Source organism: Myotis daubentonii, chromosome 5 (genome assembly GCF_963259705.1).
Source record: "Myotis daubentonii chromosome 5, mMyoDau2.1, whole genome shotgun sequence".
Taxonomy (NCBI): Eukaryota; Metazoa; Chordata; class Mammalia; order Chiroptera; family Vespertilionidae; genus Myotis; species Myotis daubentonii.
This window is the reverse complement of record NC_081844.1, coordinates 35,662,309-35,686,347: the sequence shown is the minus strand read 5'-3', so window position 1 is coordinate 35,686,347 and position 24,039 is coordinate 35,662,309. Positions and strand designations below refer to the sequence as shown.

The window sequence follows — 24,039 nt, the reverse complement described above, 5'->3', positions numbered from 1 at the left end:
TCCATGCTTTTGTTCCGGCCCTCCGGTCCAGTTTAAGAACCCACTGTGGCCCTTGAGTCAAAAAGTTTGCCCACCCCTGGTCTAGAGGATTTATCCAGTGATGTCAATGGGGTATTAAAGTTCCCTACTATAATTGTATTGCTGTCGATCTCTCCCTTGATATCTTCCACAAGTTTTTTTATGTTTTTGGGTGCTTCTCCATTGGGTGCATATACGTTTACCAGAGTTACATCCTCTTGTTATGTCAATCCTTTTAGTGTTATGAAGTGGCCTTCCTTATCTCTTGTTATGGCCTTCACTTGGAGGTCTATTTTGTACGATATAAGTATTGCTACCTCAGCTTTATTTTTTTTCATTTCCATTTTCCTGAAAAGTATTTTTCCATCCCTTCACTTTCAGACTGTGTAAGCCCCTTGTTCTGAGGTGGGTCTCTTGTAGACAGCATATGAATGGGTCATTTTTTATATATATATACACATCCAGCTACTCTAGGTCTTTTGATTGGAACATTTAGTCCATTTACGTTTAAGGTTATTATTGATAGGTACTTGTTTGTAGCCATTTTTATTTTTTGTGCCTGTGTTCCTTTTTCCCTTTTGATTTCTTCTTTTTACACCAGTCCCTTTAGCATTTCTTGCATTGCTGGCTTGGTGGTGAGAAATTCCATTAGCTTTTTGTTTGTTTGTTTGTTTGTTTGCAAAGATCTTGATTTCCCCTTCAATTTTGAACGAAAGCCTTGCTGGATAGGGTATACTTGGATTCAGTCCCTTGCTTTGTATCACTTTGTATACTTCATCCATTCCCTTCTGGCCTGATGTGTTTCTGTTGAGAAATCATTTGATAATCTAATGGAAGATCCTTTGTAGGTTACTCTCTGTCTCTCTCTTGCAGTCTTTAAGATTCTCTCTTAGTCATTAATGTTTGCCATTGTAATTACAATGTGTCTTGGTCTGCGTCTTTTTGAATTCATCTTGTTTGGGTCTCTCTTGCCTATGTGACTTTTTCTTCCCCAGATCAGGAAGTTTTCTGTCATTATTTCTTCAAATAGATTTTATAATTCTTGTTCCACTTCTTGTCCTTCTGGCACCCCTATTATACATATATTACTCCATTTCATGTTGTACCAAAGCTCCCTTAGGCTCTCCTCTGGCTTTCTAATTTTTTTCTCCAATTGCTGTTCAGAATTGGTGTGTTTTCTTGCCCTGTCTAACTCACTAATTCGGCCCTCTGCTTCTTCTAATCTACTGTTGAACCTTCCATTGTGTTTTTTATTGTAGCTATATTGTTCTTGATTTCCTCTTGATGCTTACATGAGTTGATTTTCTCATCCATCCAGTTTATGAACTCTATGACCCTTACTCTGAATTATTTTTCTGACATATTGCATGCCTCCGTTTCATTTAGTTCCTTTTCTGGTGATTCCTCCTCCTTTGGGGTTGTTTCTTTGTCTCATCATTTTTGCTCTCACCGAAGGGTCCAGGTACTGGGACACACAGGGCCCGTGGCCACAGTGGTGGGTCAGTGGGAGGGTTGCACATCCTGAGAGTCACTGGAGAGCCCAGATACTGAAGGCCAGCCTTCTTAGGTCACCTAATAATCTCTCATTGCAGGCAGCCCCAGGAAGGACATGACCTCAGACAAGGAAGCTCTTTGTAGCTGAAAGATGTCTGCTGAATACACCTCAGAAGCTGAGTAGCAAGTCTTTCTTTGATGGAGATCTGGCAGTGCATCACCATGTTCACCATAAGTTTCACAAGGTATGGATTTCTGGTTGAAAAGTGTTTTGTTTTTTTTCTCAGTATTTTAAAGATACTATCATACTGTCTTCTGGTTTTCATAGTTGTTGCTGAAGACTCTGCTGTCATTGTAACTGTTGGTCTTTTATGATGATTTGTCCTCTCTTTGAGACTCATTTCAAGACTTTTGTCCTTGGCATTCTGCAGTTTCATCAAAGTGTAGATTTCTGTTTATTTATCCTGCTAGGTGTATACAATGCCTCCTTGATCTGAAGATTCAAGTGTCCAGCAGTTTTGGAAAATTTGCAGCCATTATGTCTTTAAATACTATCTCTCCATTATCAAAACTACTGGTATAGAAGGGAACTATGCAGCTATTCCAGAAAATAGCCTCTAGCCAAGTGGTTCTCAAGCTGTGGGTCGTGACCCCTTTGGCAGTCGAACGACCCTTTCATAGGGGTTGCCTAAGACCATCCTGCATATCAGATATTTACATTACAATTCATAACAGTAGCAACATTAGTTATGAAGTAGCAATGTAAATAATTTTATGGTTGGGTCATAACATGAGAAACTGTATTTAAAGGGCCAGAAGGTTGAGAACCACTGCTCTAGCCCAAGTATCCAATATGCATTGACCACCAGTTTATTTTTTTATTAGTCCTAGGAATTTTTCTTCTAACCTAGTAAGCCAGCTAATATTTAAAGTCAGTTATTTTGAGCATAACGGTATGTTATTGCACTCACTAATATCTCAAGGCACTTAAGTCTCACATCCTGGCTCTACCTCTGATAGAAAGGTGTTTGAATTGGGCCAAGAACAAATTAGAGTCCTCAGAGAAGATAAATAAGCCACTGTACCAATAGATGGACATTTTGTAGGAGGAAAAGAACTGTAAAGGATTGGGTGAAAACTCTAATGATCCTCTTCCTCTTTTTTCCCTTGCTAATGTGTCCCTTGCATCAGAAGGGCTAGTACAGTGGTCAGCAAACTCATTAGTCAACAGAGCCAAATATCAACAGTACAACGATTGAAACTTCTTTTGAGAACCAAATTTTTTAAACTTAAACTACATAGGTAGGTACATTGTTATTAACTTAATTAGGGTACTCCTAAGCTGGCCTTTGCTAAAAACGTCCTCAATCTGATTGAGGTACGTTCGCTGAGGTTGACCCCTTCCAACTCTCCCATCCACACTCGTCTTGTATACTTGTTTCGTCTATCTCCTTTCATTCATCCTCTCTATATGTCCAAACCATCTCAACATACCTTTCTCAATCCTCGACACTACATCTTCTTTCACTCCACAACGTTCCCTAAAATTAACTTAATAAACTTTACTTAAAGTTTTAAGTCTTAAACTATAGGTACGTTGAATAAAAGTTGCTATCATACTTAATAACAATATTATTTATTGATAAAATTAAATTCCTTACAATTTACCTTACAATATCCATAAAATTAAATGACAATGACTGACAAACACTAATGTGAACAACAGCCTTGCATCTCCTTAGAAAGTTTGGGCCAGTCAGGTTTGTATGTTGTTGTTTTTAATTTTAGGCACGATTCCAGGTTCTCATCAATAAGACAACTTCTCAATTTACTCTTGACAAGGTTCATGCTTGAAAATGATTGTTTGCGTAAATATTTAGACTGGAATAAGGAAAGAAGAGCAAATGCTAGTTTTTTCAGTTGATTATATGAGTCAGGAATACTATTCCAGGTGTTAAAAATCAACATATCTTCCTACTCCAGGTCTTTCAAAGCAGACCACTTGTGCTGTGGACTAAGTTCACTAACCACTGAACAATGAGGCTGCTGACTGACTGGCTCACTCAACTCGTGCATGAATCATGCGCGCCTCCCCTGCACTGCGTATCCCGCGGCCTGCCTGCGCCGTGTCTCCCTTCGCCCGACTGACCAACACCCCCCACTTCTTCTAATGCCACTTCTTCAAAATAGACTCGCTCAGGCCAAAAACGGACTTCTGCGCATGGGCCACGAAGTTTCAATCGCACTGTACGTGCGTGCCCGCACGTGGTATTTTGTGGAAGAGCCACACTCAAGGAGCCAAAGAGCCGCATATGGCTCGCGAGCTGTGCTTTGCCGACCACTGGGCTAGTAGAATTAGGAAGAGGCCTGGAATAAAGGAAGTATGGAAAAGGCTGGCTTATGAAGGCCTTAGGGGGGAAAAGTAATTTTCAGATCATCACTCACTATCTCCAATTATGGTGCAATTAAGTCTCAGATAGGGCCAAGGCCAGAAGTAGACCTAGGACCAAAATTTACAAAGCAATCTGGCCTTTCTCTTGTTAAAAGGGGCATGAGGAACTCTTCTGTGTGCACGCAGACGCAGACACACACACACACACACACACCTTTGAAGTAAATAGCACTATATGCAGCTAGTCAAGGATTTGGACTTCACAATTTTAGCTACCGTTCTCTTTCCATCAGATATGCAAAATATACTATAATGTTCATGTAGGAACATGTATTTGCATGCAATGTTATATGTGCTATATTTGTGGCAAATTTAAGACCTCACTTATTTTAATTTTTCCATAGTTACCCTTCGGGATTAATGTGCTATATTTTATTTGAGGATAAAGATGACACAACATTTAAGAAGTTGTTAAAGTAATTATATCGTCACTTTTATTTATTTTTTAATTTTTAGTCTGGTCACTTTAAAACCTTAGGACTTTAGGGAATTTTTTTCTACCCAATTTATAAAAAGACATACTTTAAGATGGCAATGAAGAATATTCTTTGGGCCTGCCCAGTGTGGCTCAGTAGTTGAGCAATGACCCAGGAACCAAGAGGTCCCCAGTTCAATTCCCAGTCAGGGCACATGCCCAGGCTGCAGGCTTGATCCCCAGTGTGGGCATGCAGGAGGCAGCTGATTAATGTTTCTACCTCTCTATCCCCTCCTCTCGCTCTCAAATCAATAAAAACATATTGTAAAAAAGAATATTAATTAAAAGTGCTGGAAAAAATAAGTGTACTCTCCAAAATTAATTTTTGTACACTTACTAATTTGTGTTTTTATCCGTAGTATAATTAGTATCATATTCTTTAAGGCATTTTTACTAGGTTTCTCCATATATTTTTTAAAGAAACAGGAGTAAAACCCCATAAAATAATTGTGCTTTAGTCACAGAATAATCTGACTTCTATATTTATTTTTTTAACTAGACTATAAACTCCTGTATGATAGGAACTGTGTCTTATTACTCTTGCTTTCTCAGCAATTGTCAATATGCCATAATGGTAGATATATAATAAATGGCTGTTGCATTAATAGATGAATTTTATAAAGAAAGAAAAAGAACCCTGTGGTTTATGAGAGAAAAGTTTCTAGATTCATTTGATATTAGACCTGAGAAGAACCTTAGAGATTATTCAGTTCAATCCCCTAGTTTTAGAGATAAATTTTAGAGTAACTAAAGACAAAGCTAGTTAGGGATACAGCCAGGACTAGGTTGCATCTCCTAAATATTCCTTCTATGTTTTTTGGGTAAGAGGTGTGAAGTGGTGGTAAGAATGTAAGCTTTGGAATCAGAAAGATAATTCATATCCCAGCTCTCACTTACTGTCTGAATTTGAATAAGTTGTATAATTATGAAACTCTGTTTCTACATTTGTAAAATTGAGTACAATTTAACTTACTGGACTATAGTGAAAATTAAATGAGATAATGTATATAAATTTGCTGAATACAGAACATGGTGCATAGTCAATACTTAATAACTAGAAGCTTCTATGATTATTACATTATTTTGCTTATATTTTGCTATTCCCATAAACTACTGAAAGTATTTCCTTTAATTGGTGCAGTAATAACTACAAAACAATTGGAAAAATGATTTATTGGCAAGTCTTTATTATAGTGATGTACTAAAATTTATTTTTTTATTGTAGCAATATAATAGTACCAGACTGTATTGAGTATTTTTAATACCATTATGCAAATAGTGTAAAAACAATGATTCTCAAAAATAGTAATAAGAATGAAACTGACAATTTATATGGGACAGAAAAAAATGGCACAGGCCACCAACTACTAAATTTTCAAAGGTTATATTGAATAATGCTTGCTGTAGATCAGAATTGACAAACTACAGCATGTAGACCAAATCTGATGCAATTGTTTTTGTAAAATCAAACTTTACTGAAACAATTCCATTTGTTTACATATTGTCTATGATTACTTTTGTATTATATCAGCAGAGTTGAGTAGCTGTAGCAAAAACCATATGGCAGGCAAAGCCTAAAATATTTACTATATGACCTTTGACAAAGTTTTCTGTGCCCTGCTGCAGATCATGGCAAGTACATTAAAAATATTTTTTTCTAAAATGTGTAAACCATTTGTCCACCAGATATATTTGCAACTAAGATTTAAAATTGAACTTACAACTTAGGCTTTTCTGTTAAACAGAGGCCAGAATAATAGTAACTTGTATGTTTTAATATATTTATCCAACAGTGCCATTTGACAGCATTTTACAACCTGTACATAACAGTATTAATAGTTTTCTATAAACTTCTTTAATATTCTTTTATAGTATAATATTTTCCTATAAAATGAGATTTAGAACATTTTTTTACAGGGATTTCTTACTCTTTTCCCTTATTATAGACACTAAACAATTTTGAGGAAAAATTAATTTGGTACTAGTAAGTCACAGGCAGGATATTTACCATTGAAGTTATTAGTAGCACTATATATTTATACAGAAATATTTATATCCCTAATGTTGGAAGTGTAAAATATACCCATTTCGCTCAGGGTCCTTACATAAACAATGATGATTCCTTTAGAAATTGCCTGGTAAAGAGAAACAACATTACCAGAAATTGAAGCTAGTATCACTGTTAGATTTGATGTTACTCTGCTAGTTTTGTATTTTTCTGCATCAAGACTAGATAAACAACAGACGGGTTGCCTTGTGTGGCTGAAAGAATACAAATAATGTTTTTTGTTTGTTTTCTATAAAAATATATATTTTTAGAATTCTACAAATGGTTCTAATGTGAACTTCATAGTCTTAACTAAGTTGCTTGTATTATAGTAACATATTTCTACTACTGAAACAGGTTCTATTATCAAAATTTCTTGGGATATATAGCATTGCATTAGATGGCTGAGAGGTGAAAAAAATGAAGGGACACCTTAGGTAAGAATATGTGCGCTTTTGAAAATAAATATTTAAACAAAAAAAATTTGATTCTAGTACAGAATATAGGGTTAATATATTCCTTCCTCGAGCTTCAAGAAATACGTAGTTATAGCAATAAAATACTGAAATTTTCCTTTTTGCAAGGCACTCTAGTAAGAGGTTTAAATTTATTATCTCCTTTAATCTTCATAGCCACCCATGAGGTACATATTACTATATATGTTACATATTATTTCCTGCATTTTACATGAGGAAACCAGGCTCAGAATGTTAGAGACAGGACATAAACCTAGCCTATCTGCCTTTAAATACCATGTATGTATGTATGTATGTATGTATATATGTATGTATATTTTAGAGAGAGAGAGAGAGGGAAGGAGGGAGGGAGAGAGGGGGAAAAGAGAAAAGGAGGGAGAGAAACATTGATATGAGAGAGAAACATCAATCAGCCGTCTCCTGTACACACCCCAACAGGGGATTGAATCTGAAACCCAGGCATGTGCCCTGACTGGGAATAAAACCCATGACCCTTTGGTGTAAGGGATGATGCTCCAACAAACAGTGCCACACTGACCAAGGCTAAAGCCCATTTTTTTTTAAACCAATACTATGTATGTTATATTGAAACGCTTTTCTAGAAATAACAACCTTTGAGACTTGTAACTCTTTCATAAAATACTTTAAGCCTCTTAAAAGGTACTAAATAGAGGAAATTATTTTTAAAGAAAAAAAAACACAACAGAACACCAGTGTACCTAGAAAATTACTAATGTGTTAAATAGTATATCAGGTGGAAGTGTACTCTAGGAATAAACTGTACTGATTTTAAATAGTAAAATAGATATTCTGACAACTAGGGCTAAATTTCATAATTCTGGATTTAGGCATTACATATTACTTGTTCAAGTATTATTTAATACACATTTTAAAAAAGTGTTCTTGCTAAAATCAGTATAAAGGTTGTGTGTGTTTTTTTTTATTGATTTCAGAGAGGAAGGGAGAGGGCGAGAGAGAGAGAAACATCAATGATGAGAGAGAATCATTGATCCACTGCCTCCTGCACGCTCCCCATTGGGGATTGAGCCTGCAACCCGGGCATGTGCCCTTGACCAGAATTGAAACTGGGACCCTTCAGTCTGCAGGCTGACACTCTATCCACTGAGCCAAACAAGCCAGAGCTAGTGTCAAGTATTTTAAAATCTACGCAATAAACTTCTATTTACAGCAAGGATACTATTTTAAATATTTTTAAATTCCTTATACCAGTGGTCGGCAAACTCATTAGTCAACAGAGCCAAATATCAACAGTACAACGATTGAAACTTCTTTTGAGAACCAAATTTTTTAAACTTAAACTATATAGGTAGGTACATTGTTATTAACTTAATTAGGGTACTCCTAAGCTGGCCTTTGCTAAAAACGTCCTCAATCTGATTGAGGTACGTTCGCTGAGGTTGACCCCTTCCAACTCTCCCATGCACACTCGTCTTGTATACTTGTTTCGTCTATCTCCTTTCATTCATCCTCTCTATATGTCCAAACCATCTCAACATACCTTTCTCAATCCTCGACACTACATCTTCTTTCACTCCACAACGTTCCCTAAAATTAACTTAATAAACTTTACTTAAAGTTTTAAGTCTTAAACTATAGGTATGTTGAATAAAATGATATCATACTTAATAACGATATTATTTATTGATAAAATTAAATACCTGTAGGATTTGCAGCTGGTTGGAAAAATACAGGTAATTTTATGCTTCGAGTAGGTACTTTTGTCACCCGCACGCTATCTGCAGATGTGACTTGCACTAACCACTGCACAATGAGACTGCAGACTGACTGGCTCACTCAACTCGTGTATGAATTGCGCGCGCCTCCCCCGCGCTGCGTATCCACCGGCCCACCTGCGTGGCATCTCCCGTCACCCGACCCACCGACACCCCCCACTTCTTCTAAAGCCACTTCTTCAAAATAGACTCACCCAGGCCGAAAATGGACTTCTGCGCATGGGCCACGAAGTTTCAATCGCACTGTACTACGTGCCCGCACGTGGTATTTTGTGGAAGAGCCACACTCAAGGGGCCAAAGAGCCACATGTGGCTCGCGAGCCGTGATTTGCCAGCTACTGCTTTATACAATCCCATTTTTCTTCAAATTATGGACTTAAATACATGCCATTTGCATTAAACACAACTGACATTTTGAAACATGTGATCAACTGCTTCCCAAACTGATTTTTCAAATATTTGAAACCTTCAGTAATATAAGAAATGACTATAAAGCAACCTCTATAAACAAAATATTAAAACATTATTCTCTAAGTCACATAGCAGGCTACTCTAAAGAAAACATCATTGCTCAATACATTTTAAAACATCTCAGAGCCTGCTAAGTATTCTTTTAGGCAAGTTCAGTGATAGTAAATCTGTTCAATTATGTGTGGATATTACTTCAAATAGGAATTTAGTATCTCTGGTACTCAATTCACAAGTCTATGTAAGATTCTTCTTTTAAAATTGTGAATGAAAGCTAATATTAAAATTCTAATATCAGAATGTTAAAAAATCAAAGTAGAACAAATATATGGTATCACTTAAAAGAGGTACCTAGAGTAATAGAGGCATACCTCATCTTACTGCACTGCTTTATTGCACTTTACAGATAATGCGTTTCTCACAAATGGAAGGCAAGACCCTTCACCTGCAAAAAGATTATTACTATCTGAAGGCCCAGGTTAGCATTTTTTTTGCAATAAATAAATAAATGTTTTCATTAAGGTATGTACATTATTTTTTTAGACACAATGCTATTGCCCACTTAATAGACTATAGTATAGTGTAAGTGTAATTTTATATACACAGGAAAACCAAAAAATTCCTGTGATACTTGCAGTGATCTCATCTGGTCTGGAAATGAACCTGCAATATTTCCAATGTATGCTTGTAGTCAAATTCACAGACACATTAAGTAACGATGGCTGCCAGAGGCTGGAGGCAGGTAGGAAAGGTGAGTTATTGATGAATGGGTAAAGTTTCAGTTTAGAAATATGAAAAAATTTCTGGAGATGGATGGTGCTAATAGTTGCACAAAATGTAAAAGTACTTTATGCCACAGAATTGTACACTTTAAATGGTAAATTTTGTTACCATTTCTGGGGGGATATTTTACCACAGTTAAAAAAAAAACAACACAAAACCCTAGGTGACTGGCTCTATAATTTGTCGGTAGTCTCTAGTTTGGGTGGGCAATACTTAGCTGACCCCTGAGCTAATGTTATTCTGTGGTAAGTCATATTCCTTTCTGCTTCAACTTCCTCCATCTAGAGTGGCAAGAATGAAGCCATACTATCAATTTCATAAGGTTGTTGTGGGTATCAAATAAAATCACAGATTTACTCACAATAAAGTTTATATAAATAATAACAGTTCATATTTATAACACTTTATCTTTTTTGAACAATTCAGATTTAACTCAATATCTATTACTTAAGATTGAAAAGCAAGAGTCACAAGGGAATTCATGGAATTCATACACAGAATAAAGCTTTAATCATACTGCACTAATCTTCCAAAACAACCTCTGAACTTTTATGAAGAAAAAAGTTAATACTAATTCTGGGAAAGAAAAATACTGCAGGGAATAAAAATGCAAGTATGGAATATCAATCTATGAGGTGTTAATGTGAAAAGCACCCCCTTTCATTGGGAAAACTTTTCTATGAAGGAAGAAAGGGGAGAAACCATGATGGCGGCATAGGTTAACGCTGGAGATTGCTGCCCTCGAACAACCACTTCAGAGATATAACTAAAGGACAGAACGGTCATCATCCAGAACCACAGGAAGGCTGGCTGAGTGGAAATTCTACAACTAGGAGGAAAGAGAATGTCATACCCAGACTCAGAGGAGGCACAGTGCTGAAGTGAAATACTCAGGTGCGGAGTGCGCGCGTGGAGCGGGCTGGCGGCGGAGGGCCCGGTTGTTGTTTTCAATCGGGAGGGAGTTTCAGACTCTGAGCTCCAGATCCAGGCGAGTCTCTGGGGACCCAGACTCAAACGGGAGAAGCGGGACTGTCTGGCTTCGGTCGGAACTCGAAGGCAGCTTTCTCTCCAAGGTTTGCAGCCATTGCTGGGACTCTGAGAGGCAGAGCCCCTGGGGAAGGAACTGAGAGCAGCCATTAACTGCTCGCTCCGCCCGCCCTGTAGATCCCCGGGGACCCGCCCCGCCCAAGCCCTGCGCAGAACCATTTGCCGGATAGCCTCAGGCAAACGCTAGATTAGCACCGCCCTAGAGATCCAGCACAGAAGCCCTCCCACTAGAGACCCAGCGGACTCTCATAGCCAGTTAGCCTGGAGGTCAAATCACCCCCGGTATTGCCGACATCAATCAAGGCTTAAAGGCAACAAGCCTGCGCACAAAGACCACTAGGGGGTGTACCAAGAAAGCATAAAAAAATGCGGAGACAAAGAAACAGGACAAAACTGTCAATGGAGGATATTGAGTTCAGAACCACACTTTTAAGGTCTCTTAAGAACTGTCTAGAAGCTGCCGATAAACTTAGTAAGGCCCTCGAAAAGACTGGTGAGACCGCCGATAAATGTAGTGAGATCCTCAAGAAATCTAATGAGACCCTCGATGTTGTGATAAAGAACCAACTAGAAATTAAGCATACACTGACTGAAATAAAGAATATTATACAGACACCCAACAGCAGACCAGAAGAGCACAAGAATCAAGTCAAAGATTCGAAACGCGAAGAAGCAAAAAACACCCAACTGGAAAAGCAAAATGAAAAAAGAATCCGAAAATACGAAGATAGTGTAAGGAGCCTCTGGGACAGCTTCAAGCGCACCAACATCAGAATTTTAGGGGTGCCAGAAGATGAGAGAGAGCAAGATATTGAAAACCTATTTGAAGAAATAATGACAGAAAACTTCCCCCACCTGGTGAAAGAAATAGACCTACAGGTCCAGGAAGCGCAGAGAACCCCAAACAAAAGGAATCCAAAGAGGACCACACCAAGACACATCATAATTAAAATGCCAACAGCAAAAGACAAAGAGAGAATCTTAAAAGCAGCAAGAGAAAGAAACCCAGTTACCTACAAGGGAATACCCATACGACTGTCAGCTGATTTCTCAACAGAAACTATGCAGGCCAGAAGGGAGTGGCAAGAAATATTCAAAGTGATGAATGCCAAGAACCTACAACCAAGATTACTTTATCCAGCAAAGCTATCATTCAGAACTGAAGGTCAGATAAAGAGCTTCACAGATAAGGAAAAGCTAAAGGAGTTCATCACCACCAAACCAGTATTATATGAAATGCTGAAAGGTATCCTTTAAGAAGAGGAAGAAGAAAAAAAAGGTAAAGATACAAATTATGAACAACAAATATGCATCTATCAACAAGTGAATCTAAGAATCAAGTGAATAAATAATCTGGTGATCATAATAGAATCAGGGACACAGAAAGGGAATGGACTGACTATTCTTGGGGGGGAAAGGGGTGTGGGAAATTCGGAAAGAGACTGGACAAAAATCGTGCACCTATGGATGAGGACAGTGGGTGGGGAGTGAGGGCGGAGGGTGGGGCGGGAGCTGGGAGGAGGGGAGTTATGGGGGGGGGGAAGAGGAACAAATGTAATCATCTGAACAATAAAGATTTAATTAAAAAAAAAAAAAAAAGAAGGAAGAAAGGCCAGAGATTTTCCCAACTTGAATGAATAAAAGGTTCTACAAAATAGAACCAGAGTCATAGAAGCATCCAACAGACTGTCCAACCTATGAGGGAAGCCGGGAGTGAGCAGGTAAAAGATCAACCAAAGGACTTGTATGCATGCACATGAGCAAAACCAATGGACACAGAAAGGGTGGGGGGGGCGGGGGGGAGGTGAGGGCATGTGCTGGAGGATGGGGGCAGTCGGGGAGAGGTCAATGGGGGGAAAAGGAGACTTATGTAGTACTTTAAACAATAAAGAATTTAAACTTTAAAAAATGCACAAATTGTAAGTAACTTAGCTACAGATAATCTTAAAAAATATATAAAATAAGTAAAGTTGTTTGGAGCTACCAGGTAAGTATGAAAAACTGAATGAGTGACCAACATGGCTAATAATAGTTTTTTGGCTGTAGCTGGTTTGGCTCAGTGGCTAGAGCATCGGCCTGCGGACAAAAGGGTCCCGGGTTTGATTCTAGGTCAGGGCAGATGCCCGGGTTGCGGGCTCAATCCTCAGTGGGGGACGTGAAGGAGGCAGCCAATCAATGATTCTCTCTCATCATTGCTGTTTCTATCTCTCTCTCCCTCTCCTTTCCTCTCTGAAATCAATAAAAAAAAATATTTTTAAGAAATGTTTTTTTGGTTAAACTTTAAGTGACTAATAAAAACACTTCAAAAACCAGGAAATAGTTACAATGCATGAGTTGAATTTTCAAGTAGCTAGAAAAATAAAGTATAGTTGACCACTGAACAACACAGGTTTGAACTGAGTGGGTCCATTTATATGCAGATTTTTTACAATAAATATACAGCCAGCCCTTTGTATCCCTGAGTTTCACAACCGAGTTTTATAACCGCAGACTTAACCAACTGCTAACTGTATGTATGCATTGTTTTGGGGGAATCAAAAGTTATATGAAGGTTTTCAACTGCGTGGGGGCTGGCACCCCTAACCTCCACATTGTTCAACCATCAGCTATAATTCTAAAGAAAAGCAATAGGAAGAAAGTAAGGTAAGAACAGAAATAACTGAATTAAAATTATAATCCTCTGGTAAGACTGATCAAGAGAGAAAAAAAAAATAGATCACACATTAGGAGCCAAAATAGGAAATAGTAACAATTTTCAAAATTAAAAAATGTGAATAACCTTATACCAATTTATTTGAAATATTTTTCTAGAAAAATATAAATTCTCAAAAATGCCTCAAGAAGAAATATAAGACCTGAATAAAACATTACTATTAAAGAAATTGAAGTGGTAGTTTAAAAAACCTAGTGATTCCCAAAACGTCTCTCACCTTACTTCTACAATACTATGACACAGAGTTTTTACAGGATATACTAACCCTTTTAAAGAGCAGAGAGCCCTTTATTATGTAAACTGTTTCAGAGAAACAAACCTCACTTTATGAAGCTATTATAACCTCAACACCCAAACTAGACAGGGACAGTACAGAAAAGTAACAATTTATCATCATCTATCTCATTTATGAGTGTACAGTTGTCTCCCATATCTGTGGTTTCACTTTCTGCGGTTCTAATTACCTGTAGAGCCACAGTCCAAAAATATTAAATAGAAAATTCCAGAAATAAACAATTTATAAATTTTAAATGGCACACTATTCTGAGTAGCATGATAAAATCTAGCACTGTCCTGCTCCAGCCTGCCCAGGACATGAATCATCCTTTTGTCCAACATCTCCACACTGTCTATAATACATGCCCTTTAGTCACTCGGTAGCCATCTCGGTTATCAGATCAACTATCTCAGTACCACAGTGTTTGTGTTCAAGTAGCCTTCATTTTACTTAATGGCCCCAAAGGGCCAGAGTAGTGACGTTGACAATTCAGATGTGCCTAAGAGAAGATGTGTAGTACTTCCTTTCCATGAAAAGTCAAGTAATTGTTCTATTTTATTAGTAGTTATTATCATTAATCTCTTACTGATATCAACTTATAAATTAAACTGTATTATAGATGTGTATTATAGAAAAAAATATAGTATATACAGGGTTCAGAACTATCTGTGGTTTCAAACCTCCACAGGAGTCTTGGAACACATCCCCTGTGGATATTGGGGGACTACTGTAGATGCAAAAATCTTAAATAAAACATAAGAACTGGAAAGCAAGCAAGAGACAAAGATGTCCTTATTTGCAAACAATAGAATTTCTACAAAGAATATCTAAGAGAATCTAAACACAATTAGAACTAATAAAATAATTCACAGAGATGCTCAATATAAGATCAATACACAAAAATCAATCAATGGCATTCTTGTACACCAACAATAACCAATTTAAAATGTAACAGAGAAAATATCTTATTCACAATTGCAACAAAAACTTAAGGTACCCAGAAATGAATGAACATATAAATAAACAAAAATATATGAAAACTCAGTATACAAAAATGGCAATTTCCCCCAGATTCATTTAAAATAAAAAACAAGTTCAATCCCAACAGTGTTGTTTATGAATAAATTGCTGGTAAAAATCATATAGAAAAGTGCCAAGATGGCTACAATAATTTTGAAAAACAAGAAGGTAGGGGTAATGTGGAACTGACACAAGGTTATAAAGACCAATGAAACAAAAGAGCCTAAAAATGAAACTTTTATATAACAGAGGTTGCATTACAATTCAGAAGGGCTATCTGATAAATGGTGCAGAAAGCATATTGCTTATTCATATGGAAAAATAAAATCATGTTAATCACAACACAAACAAAAACACATTTCAAGGGATTAGAGATATGAATCAAAAATTCAAATTTTAGCCCTAGCTGGTTTGGCTCGGTGGATAGAGCGTTAGTCTGTGGATTGAAGGGTGGTGGGTTCGATTCTGATCAAGGGCATGTACCTTGGTTGCAGGCTCAATCCCTGGTCCTATTCAGGGCATGTATAGGAGGCAACCAATCTCTCACATAGATGTTTATTTCTCTCTGTCTCTCCCCCTCCCTTGTACTCTCTCTAAAAATCCATGGAAAATTATCCTTAGGTGAAGATTAACAAAACAAAACAAAAATAATTCAAATTTTAAAACTGCTAGAAAAAATATAGCAGACCATATTTATGACTTTAGAACTAGGAAATAATTTTTTTAAACACAAAAGGCAAAGAAAACACAAGTTAAAAGAAAAGCTACAGAGCGGGATATCTGCAATAAAAGTAAATGGCAAAGAATATCAAGAATATTTAAACTATAACAACAAAAGGCAAATACCTAACAGAGCAATGGACAAAGGTTACAAATAGGCAAATCACAGAACAGGAACCCAATAAACATACAAAAACACACTCAACCTCATCAAACTCATACTGCACTGAGTGTAAAATTAAAACAACTACTTGAGTTGAAGATGTCTTATAATGCAACAATTTCACATTTTGGTGTATATCCCATGGAAATTCTTATTCATGTACAAGGAAGATAGGTATTACAAGAACATTCATAGCAAAATGGATTGTAATAACAAAAAAACTGGAAACTATATGCCCAGAATATAGTTTCAGAATGAGTGAATAAACTGCACTATATTTCTACATTAGACTACTAGAGTTAAAAATGAACAAATTAGTGGTACACATATCAACATTTGTATTCTTAAAAACAAAGTTGAGTGAAAAAGCAACCTACAGATTTACCTCATTCCTATGAATTTTTAAAACTTGCAAAACAGCAAGTTTTATAGATACATATTCAGCCACAACATAAAAATATTAGGAAGAGTCCTAGTTTTTTTTTCTCAGTGGTTAGAGCACTAGTCTAAGCACTGAAGGGTCCTGGATTCGATTCCGGTCAAGGGCATGTACCCTGGTTGCAGGCTCGATCCCTGCTCCCATTCAGGGAACATGCAGGAGGCAACCAATCTCTCACATCGATGTTTCTCTCTGCTCCCCCCCTCTCTTCCACACTCTCTAAAAGTCAATGAAAAAAAATATCTTTGAGTGAGGCTTAACAAATATCTATCTATCTATCTATCTATCTATCTATCTATACACACACATGTGTATGTGTGTGTGTATATATATACATATATATCCTATCTAATAATAGACAAACATGGTAATTAACCGTACCTCCGACACGCTTCCCATTGGCTAATCAGGGCGATATGCAAATTAACTGCCAACCAAGATGGCGGCCAACAGCCAGGCAGCTGAAGCGAACAGGAGGCTTGCTTGCTCCAGTGATGGAGGAAGCCAAGGTTCCCCGCCTGCCGCTGCCGGCCTCTGAGCTTGCACTCTAAGCAACTATGTTGCAATTATAGAAGCTAAACAAAACCCATGCTTTCAGCCAGCCGGCCGAGCTGGCATTGCAACAGTGTTTCAATTATAGAAGTTAAACAAAGCCCAGATTCCTGCTTTCAGCAGCCGAGGTCTCAGAGCTGGAGCCGAGCCTCAGAGCTAAAGACGGCTCTCAGTTCCAGTGACAGCCATAGAAGGTAAATAAATCCCAGAAGAAAAAAAAAGAAGAAAAAAAGGAGAGGTTGGGAGCTTCAGTCACCCGCCAGCCTGAAAACGGCCCTCAGCCCTCACCCAGACTGGCCAGGCACCCCAGTGGGGACCCCCACCCTGAACGGGGTGTGACCAGCTGCAAACAGCCAACGTCCCTCATCCAGGTTGGCCAGGCACCCCAGTGGGGACCCCCACCCTGAACGGGGTGTGACCAGCTGCAAACAGCCATCATCCCCTCATCCAGGCTGGCCAGGCACCCCAGTGGGGACCCCCACCCTGAAGAGGGTGTGACCAGCTGCAAACAGCCATCATCCCCTCATCCAGGCTGGCCAGTGGGACCCCCTCCCTGATCCAGGACACCCTTCAGGGCAAACCAGCCAGCCCCCATCTGTGCACCAGGCCTCTATCCTATATAGTAAAAGGGTAATATGCCTCCCAGCACCGGGATCAGCAGAGCCGCGAGGCCTCCCGAACCCGAGATCAGCGGAGCCGCGAGGCCTCACGCCCCGGGATGAGCAGAGCCGCGAGGCCTCCTGGCACTGGGATCAGCAGAGCCGCGAGGCCTCCTGGCACCGGGATCAGCGGAACAGCGAGGCCTCCCAGCACTGGGATCAGCGGAGCCTCCCAGCACCGGGATCAGCAGAGCAGCGAAGCCTCCCAGCACTGGGATCAGCGGAGCCGCGAGGCTCTCTGGCCCCTGGAGCAGCGTGACAGGGGGCAGGGCCCAAACCCCCTGATCGCCCTGCAGCTCTGTGTGTGACAGGGGGCGGGCCACAACCTCCCTATCCGCCCTGCTCTGCTCGTGACAGGGGAAGGCGCCCCAACCCCCTGATCGGCCCTGCTCTGTGCCTGATAGGGGGGAGCTCCCCAACCCCCTGATCAGCCCTGCTCCGTGTGTGACAGGGTGCGGCGCCCCAACCCCCCCATGGGCCCTGCTCTGTGTGTGATGGGGTGGAGCCGCAACCTCCCCATCGGCCCTGCCCTGAGTATGACAGGGGGGAGTGCCACAACCCCCTGATCGGCCCTGCTCTGTGTGTGACAGGGGGTGGTGCCCCAACTCCCCTATCGGCCCTACTCTGTGCGTGATATGGGGGAGCTCCCCAACCCCCTGATTGGCCCTGCTCTGTGCGTGACAGGGGGGAGCTCCCCAACCCCCTGATCGGCCCTGTTCTGTGTGTGAAAGGGTACGGAGCCCCAACCCCCCTGATGGGCCCCGCTCTGTGCGTGACAGGGGGTGGTGCCGCAACTCCCCAATTGGCCCAGCTCTGAGCCCGACCAGGGGCTCCGGAAGAGGCACCTAGGGATTGGGCCTGCCCTCTGCAACCCGGGAGCAGGCCTAAGCCAGTAGGTCGTTATCTCCCGAGGGGTCCCAGACTGTGAGAGGGCACAAGTGGGGCTGAGGGACACCCCCCCCCCCCAGCCAGTGCACAAATTTTTGTGCACCGGGCTCTCTAAAATATATATATATATATTAGAAAGAATGATAAATATCACATTTATGAGAAGGGTTACCTCTGGGAAGGGAGAAGGGGAATGGGAATATGAAAGGGAACAGAGAGGTTCATCAACTCTATCCTATCTAATAATAGACAAACATGGTAATTGACCATACCTTCACTATGCCTCCCATTGGCTAATGAGCGTGATATGCAAATTAACAGCCAACAAAGATGGCGGTTAATTTGCACACGTAGCCTCCAAGCGGCGGAGGGAAGACTGAAGGTGAGCCGGAGCAGCTAAGATGGAAGACTGAAGGCGGCTCCGGCCGGAGCAGCGAAGACGGAAGACTGAAGGCGGCTCCAGCCGGAGCGAAGGCCTGGGTCCCGGGTGCCGGAGGAAAACCTGTGTTGGCAGCCAGGAGAAGGGAAGGCCTATTGCACGAATCTCTTCGTGCAATAGGCCTCTAGTCTTTAATAATAGCCAGCCAGCCAGCCACATAGATAAAATATAATGTTAAATTTCAACATTATGAGTACAGGGGTGTTTGTTATTTTCTATACCTCTATATATTTAAAATATTAACATAAACTTCTTTAAAAGGAAACATTTAAGAAAAATGAACTATAGTATTAACATAAATACATATCAAAAACAGATATATAGTATAATATTTACATACTATCCTATATAACAAAAGCCTCATACGCTAAGTGTCTGGTCATCTGGTCAGCTGTTCAACCAATCAAAGTGTAATATGCTAATGATATGCTAAGGTCACTCAACCACTCACTAGGACATGCACTGACCACAAAGGGCAGACAGTCGACCAGTCAACCAAGTCGCTATGACATGCACTGATCACCAGGGGGCAGACAGTCAGTGGGACATCCCCTGAGGATTCCCAGACTGCAAGAGGGCGCAGGCCGAGCTGAGGGACACCCCCAACCCCTAGTATAGTATAAAACAAAAGTTTTTCATAGCTACATTCACATTGGTAATTGTATAGACTTTCATGGGAATGACACTCCAAATTCAGGATGATGGTTAACTCTGGGCAGGGAATAAGAGAAACAGGACTGGGGAAAGGTACATAGGAAGTTTCAGTCAAATCTAATATGATTTCTCTAAAAAGTCTAAAGCAAATATGGTTTACTAAAGCTTAGTACTGGATGATTTAAAAAACCTATTACTTACATATATGCACATATGTAAATAGCAAGAGCAGCAACAATAAATGAAGAAAATGATTAAGAAAGCTAACATTTGAGCACTTATATAGTAGGTACTTTTCTAAGTGTCTGCATGTATATTAAAAACAACCCTAGGAGATGGATTCCTGCTCCAGAGTTTACAGCTTAATAACTATGTTATTGTTATTATATCATTCTCTATTCCTTTCAGTATGTTGGAAATCCAACATTTCTGTAAGTTGAAAAAATATTTTTAATCTATGACTACAAAGGAATGTATGTGCTCACACATACACACACATATATCTGTATAGCTTAAACTGGTTCTAAAGATGCTAAAAGAATCCTAGGAATGTCTTAAAAATAGCAACATCCCAACTACTCTAATTTACATGATTGAGGTTTGGTTTTTTAAAAAAAATACATTTTTATTGATTTCAGAGAGGAAGGGAGAGAAAGAGAGAAACATAGATGAGAGAGAATCATTGATTGGGTGCCTCCTGTACGACCCCCCACTGGGGATCGAGCCTTCAACCTGAGCATGTGCCTTTGACTGGAATTGAACCTGGGACCCTTCAGTCTGCAGATCGGCACTCTATCCACTAAGCCATACCAACCAGGGCAAGATTTAGTATTTTTTAGAGCTTTTTTTCATAGTTAAACTTTGTTTTTTTAATTACCCTAAGATAATATATATTTGGAATCTTAGATAACTTATAGGGGAAGCATATGATGTAATTCGATCACCTTTTTCTCTCATTAGGGGCAAAATTAGATTATGTTCAGGACTGAAAATTCATATTAAGAGTTTTTAATAAGTAATTCTGCTAAGAAATATAATACAATTTCAATTATTCATTCTTTCTGATCTCTTTATTTTGAGTTTATTTTTTAAAAGCCAGTAGCTAATATTTATACAATAAAAATATAATTTTGCATAGGACTATTTATACAAAATAAAAGGGGAATTGGCATTTTTATTCATCAAATATTTATGAGCTTTGACTATGTGCTAATCACACATTCCTTATTCCCAGTACCACCGTTACCTTTTTTGTTGTTGTTGTTGTTAATCCTCACCCAAGGATATTTTTCCATTGACTTTTAGAGAGTGGAAGGGAGTGGGAGAGATAGAAACATCGATGTGAGAGAGACATGTTGACTGGTTGCCTCCTGCACGTGTCCTGACTGAGACAGAGGATCAAGCCTAAAACCAAGGTACATACCCTTGACCAGACTCAAACCTGGGACTCTTCAGTACAAGGGCCCACACTCTATCCACTGAGCCAAACTGGCTAGGACTATTACCATTTCTTATGTCTCTTCTTCTCAATCTATACACCCACATTCTCAATGGTATTATCTATCTACTAACCTACAGAATATGCATTAAAAATATGAAAGCAAAAGAATTTCTTGCTTTCAAAGAATTCACCATCTAGTAGGAGAAATAGACAAGTAAAATACATAAGTACTTTAAGAAAGACATTTAAAAGGTATTAGAGAAACATAAGGGTTGGGATAGATGAAAAGGTGGCTGGTGTACTTCCGAGAATAGGAAACCTGGAACATGATGAACAGGAGACAACTCTTTCAAGAAAACTCGTCTTAAAAGGAAGAAGAGAGGGTAATAGCTAGTGGCATAGTTCCAGAGAAGGTTTTAAGATGAGAGAGATAAATACTTAGCATCAACTCCTCTGAATTACTTTCCTTGTTCCACTTCTCTCCTAGGACCTAAATCCCAGGTGAGTGTGAGCAAGCTACTATACATTGCTAAGCCTCAAAGGAGACAGATGCTTAAGAACTTTATAGAGGGAACCTGAAAATGATCTCTAAAGTTTTTTCAAGATCTAAAATTCTAAGATTCTATTATGATTACCTAATCTCTTTAAACCAGCGGTTCTCAACCTGTGGGTCGCGACCCCTTTGGGGGTCAAACGACCCTTTCACAGGGGTCGCCTAAGACCATCGGAAAACACATATATAATTACATATTATTTTTGTGATTAATCACTGTGCATTAATTATGTTCAATTTGTAACAATGAAAATACATCCTGCATATCAGATATTTACATTATGATTCATAATAGTAACAAAATTACAGTTATGAAGTAGCAACGAAAATAATTTTATGGTTGGGGATCACCACAACATGAGGAACTGTATTAAAGGGTCGCGGCATTAGGAAGGTTGAGAACTACTGCTTTAAACTAAAAAGTAAATCACAAAATATTCAGTATGCAAAAGAGAAAACTGAGACCAATTAAGAGGTGAACTGGTTTGTACAACTGCATTCTATTATTTTTGCAAAACTGTTAAAACAATTAATTCCTATTTTGAACATCAGTAAAATTTCTATAAAAAGACAGTACCTTTTTACCAGAGTTGGTAAAGTGCTTCTTCCCCTCAAACCTGTGGAGTTTTAAAGAATCAACAAGCAACTATTTTGTAATAACAGATGTAAATTGCTTAAAAGCCCATACCTTAAAGTGGTAAAAGTCTTATTTTAAAAGGAAGATGTTTATAGAAACATATGCATGACATTATTACAATATATTTGTTCATTATCGTTCGCTTTAAAACTTTATATACAAATTGAAGGTTCATGAATTTTTTTAAAACCCCGGCTAAGATTAGCTCTTCATAGTAATATGCCTTTTCACTATTACACAAAATTTAGAACAAGGTTTCCCTTACCTGATATGGACATGGAATGTGATATTCTCTGCAGCGTTCTTGTATCCATGTTGTTTCCCAGATGCCACGGTAAGCTTGCTCATAAAAATAGCATCCAATTACAACCAAGAGTGGTACCAGATAAAGAATGCTGAAAACACCAATCCGGATCATAAACTTCACCAATTTATCTTGGTTCTCCTTTTCTAATGGAATCTCAATTCGAACTCTGTTTAGGGATATAATGCCAGCTAAAAGGAGTGAAACCCCAACTACCACATATAGGCAGAGGGGTGCAAGAACAAAGTATCTCAATGCATCAACATCGTAGAGGCCAACAAAACACACGCCACTGATATTGTCACCTTCAATTTTATTCATCGCTAAAAGGATGATAGTTAGAGTTCCAGGGATGCCCCATGCACTGGCGTGAAACAGCAATGCTTTCTTCTCAATAGCTTCACTACCCCACTTTGGCACGGCTGCCAAGAACCATGTGATGGTAAGAATTACCCACCAAACGCTGCCAGCCATAGTAAAAAAATAAAGTACCATAAAAAGCATGGTACAAGCTTTATTATGAGATCCTTGTGTCACTGTGGAAGCCTTATACTGTGCAGGGCTAGATGCATTGCAGGCTACTCGGTCCTCAAGCAAAAACCCAATGAAGAAAATTAATGATACCATCATGTAGCAGACTGCATAAAATATAATAGGTCTTTCAGGATAACGAAATCTTGTGACATCAATCAAAAAAGTTAAAAAAGTAAACAACGTGGCAGAGAGGCAAATGATTGAGATCAATCCTATGAAATATCGAGCAAATGATAGTTCTTCTCTCCTAAAGTACATATTTGGACAAGGAGGTGAACAATCACGCACGTGCAAAAACGAATAACCAAGATCAGGATCAATTTTCAACTCCCGGGGACACCAAAAACCATAGTCCCTCTGCACTGCCACTGGGGCTCCTTCAGTAGGATCTCCAGCTAAATTCAGATCCACAAGTCGAGGGTATGGCTCATCACAATCTGGGAACCTATAAAATACAAGATGAGAACCATGTTACTTATTGGGAAATCACTGCTACTTAACAATTTGGATTTCCAAAATTACCACCTGTGACCTTAATATTTATCTTTACGTACTTAGAGCACATTACAATAAGTAGAAATAAAGTAAACGGTAATATTTTCTCTTTGGTTCACAGAACTAGATTTTCCATAGTTGACCAAAAATGATAATGTTTCATACTTAATTTTGTCTTGGCTTTAAAAACAGTACTCTTGCCGGTTTCATGGGTTCAATTCCCAGTCAAGGGCATATACCTTGGTTGAAAGTTCCTTAGCCCCAGTAGGGGCTCGACCAGGAGGCAGCCAATCGATGTGTCTCTCTTGTGTCAATGTTTTTCTCTCTCTCTCTCTCTCTCGCCCTTCTCCCTCCCAGTCTCTCTAGAATTCTTGGGTGAGGATTAAAACGACGACGAAAACAGTACTCTTTTTTAAAATAGTCAAGCATAGCCATCCAAAAAAGGTGTATGCCCAGCCAGCATGGCTCAGTGGTTGAGTGTTACTGGTTGATTCCTGGTTAGAGCACATGCCCAGGGTGCAGGCTTGATCCCCAGTG

General features: G+C 39.2%; 1 protein-coding gene across 5 annotated transcripts in view; it reads right to left on the bottom strand.

Annotated features, from left to right (window-relative positions):
- FZD3 (frizzled class receptor 3) overlaps positions 1 to 24,039 on the bottom strand; it is a 106,334-nt gene that overhangs the window by 42,806 nt on the left and 39,489 nt on the right. For all 5 annotated transcript variants that reach the window (XM_059697568.1, XM_059697569.1, XM_059697572.1 and 2 more), the window contains one exon: positions 22,435 to 23,452. In XM_059697568.1, coding sequence (XP_059553551.1) covers positions 22,435 to 23,452 — 1,018 coding nt within the window. The remainder of the gene's footprint in view (positions 1 to 22,434; positions 23,453 to 24,039) is intronic.